Below are 5088 nucleotides of genomic sequence, written 5' to 3' on the forward strand. Positions count from 1 at the left end.
AATGTAATAAATATATAATAAAAATAACAAATAAAAAAAATTTGAAAACTAATTTTTTCAGCTTTTTAATTTATTGTAAACAATTAAAAACGAATGTCTTTTATGTAAGTTAAATACATACATACATATGTATGCGCACTTTTTGTAGCAGTGCCAGCAAAATCTTAAAATTACGAAACTGCTTAAAGTAATTTTTTAGTATTATTTTTATTGAATTTATTTTATCATATTTAATTAATCGACCTCAAAAAAGGAGGAGGTTATCAATTCGTCGGAATATTTAATTTTTAATTTGTTATTTGTTACCGCATGACTTTGAACCACGTAAACCGATTTCGATAATTTTTTTTAACGGAAAGGTGGTACCTCAAGAGTGGCCCATACTAATTTGGTCTAGATCCGATAATTGGATCATGAAGAAATTACGTTACTCCTAAATTTTTATAAGAGAATTGAAGTCGCTTGCGTTCTTTGGTTAGAAATTATTTGTTTACTTTTTATTTGATTTTATTTATTTTTTTATTTTGTTTTATTTTTCTATTTGATTTGGTTTTATTTAATTTGTTTTTTTTTTATATTAGATATAAATATTTTATTTTAAATTTAAAAAAATATTTAATCTTATTTTATTATAATATACTTTTTTATTTTATTTTATTTTATATCCTTTAATTTTTTCGATTTTATTTTATTTTATCTTACCTTATTTTATTTTAATATTATTTTGTTCCAATATATTTTATTTGAACTATTTATGTAAGTTTTTTTGTTATATAAATTTTTAATTTTTTTAGTTTTTATATTATATAAAAATATTTTAATTTCACTTATTTAATTTTTTCTTATTTCGTTTAATTGTTTTTATATCTCATTTCATTTTATTATATTTTTATTTTCTATTTAAAATTAATTTTTTTTTGATTAAAATATTTTATCGTATAATATTTTGTTTTGTATTGTTTTGTTTTATTTTCCATTTTTATTTTATTTTATATTCGACCTGCACCTACATCCGAACCACCGGCATTCGCGCTTCTCAGCGCCACATCGTGTTCTTCTTCGTCCCCGATTTCTTCCTTTTATTTCCCCCCCTCCCGAGTCTACGAAAAAAAGGTTTAGTTAATTGTAAAACATTTAAAAATTACCATTGCTCTTTGGTGTTGTCATTTTCAGTCAAAACAGATGCACTCCGCCGTGTTCATTTCTTTCAGTTGCATTGCTTCGGCGTCTCTTGCGCATGCGTTTGCTTCCATATCATTGTCGTTGTTGACTCTTTACACTCCTACTTTAGATGTTATGTAATTTTGGTGTCAAATGCAATGAAATTCCTAAATTTAATAGTTGCATAGAACAAGTTTTCTCCGATGCTCGATATCATTTTTCATCGTCTTCGAAAGGGAAAGTGAAAGCGTTTTTTGTTTTTTGTTCGACTCATGGTTAGGGCTTTAAAAGTGAAAACTTGTTGGTTGACTTGACTTAGAAGACATCGTCTGATCATGTATGTAGGAGTAATCTGTTCAGTGATGATTACAATATTGCCAAAGCTAAATATCAGATACTGTTCAAGTTAACTTTATAGTTAACAGAATATATAGTTCTTGTGTGTGGGGCTTTGCTGAGATCAGCTACGTGTGGCCCCTTTATTCACAAAGTGCTGGACTATGTGATTCCAAATGCCAGTTTATAAGGTCTGATTATATTAAGCGCCGACAAAGGTCCAGAGTCGTTTATATTCTATAAGTGAAGTGACCACAGGCATACCCGGACTACCTAACTACCCGATATGATATGTATATAGGAAATTCAAGACATTTTCCTTAGCTGTTGTAAGTCAATATTTCCGGTGAAGACATTAAACAATTGAGCAGCTTCGTTGAATTACAGTTGGACATTAACTCGCCTTGGAAACTTCGGGTCCTGCCTCCGTTTTGAGCAGCATCGGAATCAAGCATAGAAGCTGAGACTAATCTCAGAGACATAGTGATGCTGCAGGAAGTGAGAAAATGCACGAGAGCCATACGCAAAACTCTGAGACAAAACATGGGGTAGCGAATCCCGCCTTCACTCGGTGGGCGGAGAATACGAAGTTTGCTACAATTCAGGCCTTTGAGAGTGCTCCGTCCTCCGAATAATGCGCTACAGTGTTTTTAGAAGATATTTCAGACTAGACATAATCTCTCACGGATTGTCTGAATCCATCAAACGATCGGGATTATGTAGGGACATTTAGATATAGGCCTGACAAATGCTCTTCTGAGTAACTTAAAGAGGCTCCTTAGCCATGAGTGAACTATTGCCAAAAGCAGTCTAACCTAAAACAAAGCTTCTTTAAATCTTCGTCAAAATAACACTTTGAACCGGGATTTTAACCTGACATTGAAGAAAAAATCATTACTATAAAACATTTGCCAAAACAAAAGCTTTGTGGTACTTAATTACTCATATCAAAACATTGAGTTTGGACTAGGGTGGAGGAAGCAGACCACTTAGTTATCGTGACCAAGTTCGGTCCATTAATTGAGTACTATTTGGATCGGTCATCACAGAAGACAAGTCTGAGCTTAGTAAAGGCTTCACAAAGAGCCAAAATGTTCTCTGCACCGGTCAGAGCAAACTACTCCCAGATTCTATAAGTGCTTCATTACCCTGCAGAAGCCAGTAAGAAAAGGTGAAGGAGTGCTTCGGTTTCCCATGTCCTTGTTCCTTCCGTAGCTGATAATTAATAACTTCGGCTAATGGAATTCCATGGCATGGTCGAAGGGGTTGGGGAAATAAATCTCTGTGAAGGAAGGCTCTTTTATGGCGAAAATATTTACCACTTGTTTGCTCATACTCGGCTGTGTTACGTTAACCTAATGCAGGAGTAGACTTATGACTGCTTAGTTTCGTTGCCTGCACGCAACACACATTTTTGGCAATCAACTTAGCTTTCCTCTTAAGCCACTATTAAGCTGTTAAATTTTCGCCTTAACTAAAAAAAATGTTACAAGTATTTTTGCTTAAATATTTTTCTTCTATATTTCTTTCTACAAAGCTATGCAATAAATAAGTTAATAAATAAGTGCGCCTAACTAAATTTAATACAACGAATCATAGGAGGTGAACTTAAACAGAGTTCGTAACTGGCTCCTCAACTTTTGCTGGTTCAGCAACAATCGCTGGTTTCTCTTCCTGCACTGTTTCAAGTGTGGGTCCACCAGGAGCCGGTTTCGTTGAACCCACTATATCATCGGTTTCTAGTGGTGCCTGATTCACCACCTCCATTTGTGTACCAGCTGGTGTCACTACCTGCGGCTGCTTGGTAACCAATTCGGGTTCCTTCAAGATTTCTTCAACACCGGCAATAAGCTCCTCCTCTTCGGGTGTGAAAATAGCATCAGGTTTGATGGTGGTCGCGGTGGCGCCAGCAGCAGCGTTAGCAGCCTCATCATCGTCATCATCATCGTCGCCGATCACCTCTTCGATGGTCTTCTGTATGAAATGTTCGAAAAGTTGGAAATACTGCAGCGCATTGGTAGCCACCTGCTCAGTGGGTAGGGTGGTGACTTTTTTCAAGGCATCGCGAATGAGTATGAGCACGGACGTATTGCGCGGCGGTGCGCTGGTGGTGACTGTTGTTGCAGTGGCGGTATTTACAACTGGCGCATTAGTTTCGTTGCTTTGCGTAGTTTCCTTGTATTCGTCTATTTGTTCGCTTGTGGCTGGCGCAGGCACAGGCACGGGTTCAGGTACCGCAGCAGATTCAGCTTCCTTTATTGGTAGCGCCGACTGCTCTAATTTTTCAGCCCCCGCGGCAGGTGTTTCACGACGACGACGACGTCTACGATCGTTATCGTCATCGTCCTCGCCATCCTCTTCGCTTTCCTCTTGTGAGTGCGAGTCTGAGGCTTGTTGCTGTTGGAGTTGTTGTTGCGCCAACTGTTCTGCTTGCACTTCAGCATCCTCTTCAGAGCCATCTTCATCGGAGTATGCTTGACGTGCGATGCGGAGATGTGGCGCATACACATTTTTAGTAGCTGGCGTAAGGGAGCCTACACTGCGTGGATTGCTACTGATGGCAGCTGCATCACTGTCACCACAAAATACATATAACACCACTAATAAAACTGAAATTGGAAATTGATAAGCGAAGATAAATGAAATGAATAAAATATTAAATTTGAAATTTTAATTTTCTTGTTCAGTGTTTTTAGTGAAACTCACCGACACAACTATTGAAGATACGGACACCCATTTCAAATTTTAAGTTTTTCAGTCTGCAGTTTGCGCGATCTTTATGAGCGAATTCAGCGCGCCGCAATCGCCTTTTATATACCCAAGCATAGTACATACATACATATAAACATACAGGCAAATCAAATAAATATGTATACGTACTTATACGTAAAATAAAAACAAAAATATCCCAGTGCTTATCCAAAAAGAAATGAAACTAAAACTCAAAATCAATTTCGCTTTCGAACAGTGACAACGAATGGTGACGCTGCGCTACGCCTACCGCGCAGCATGCGATTGCCACAGGAAATAGAGCCCTACGTATTCTCTCACTCAGCATCTTAGCAGCTTTCAAGTAGCTGAATAACTTTTACACTCGATTTATTAAGTTGTACGTTCAGTTGCTCTTCTTGTCTTGGGCCGGCTTTGCTTTTTTGTTTTATTTTCCATTGCTATTTGTTTTCAAAAGAAAGCGAAATCGTCTTCTCTTCTTCTTCCTTATATTTATGTAAATTTACTTTAGTATTTATGCTTGAATGTTGTATAATACTGGGCATATTGATTTTATGTATTAATACCTCAGCTGTTTACTGCCGCGATGCTTGGTTTAACTTAGTTTGCTAATATTGAAAATGAAAGACCAGCTTTTGTCTTGCAGCCGGAAAGATTTCGACACATTTACATACATCATTAGTGTACTTAAAGCAAAAACAAATAGGACATTTAGTCTTTGAAGATAAATTAAAAAGTAATTATAATACATGCACATAGTATGGCTATCGCCCATAATGACAGCAGTGAAAACTATCCCCCAACCACACTGAATGGAAGAGATAGACTAGGACTAGGCCAGTTAACTCCTCCAGTCTCCTC

General features: G+C 36.6%; 1 protein-coding gene across 1 annotated transcript; it reads right to left on the bottom strand.

Annotated features, from left to right (window-relative positions):
- Positions 1-3028: 3028 nt before the first annotated feature.
- On the bottom strand, positions 3029-4324 carry LOC118739884 (immunoglobulin A1 protease autotransporter-like). The gene is made up of 2 exons (XM_036471378.1): positions 4204-4324; positions 3029-4106 (listed from the first exon to the last, which is right to left on the bottom strand). Exons 1-2 carry the CDS (start codon positions 4232-4234, stop codon positions 3106-3108), a joined length of 1032 nt encoding a protein of 343 aa, XP_036327271.1. The 5' UTR covers positions 4235-4324; the 3' UTR covers positions 3029-3105.
- Positions 4325-5088: the final 764 nt, after the last annotated feature.

The sequence above is a fragment of the Rhagoletis pomonella genome, unplaced genomic scaffold (assembly GCF_013731165.1).
Source record: "Rhagoletis pomonella isolate Grant_MI unplaced genomic scaffold, Rhpom_1.0 Rhpom_scaffold_00005, whole genome shotgun sequence".
NCBI lineage: Eukaryota > Metazoa > Arthropoda > Insecta > Diptera > Tephritidae > Rhagoletis > Rhagoletis pomonella.

Excerpts from the sequence above, each read along its gene's own strand:
- LOC118739884 (XM_036471378.1), bottom strand. The coding sequence starts at position 4,234 with ATGGGTGTCCGTATCTTCAATAGTTGTGTCG. Across the intron at positions 4,107-4,203 it reads TATCTTCAATAGTTGTGTCG|TTTTATTAGTGGTGTTATAT; the intron begins GTGAGTTTCACT and ends TTCCAATTTCAG.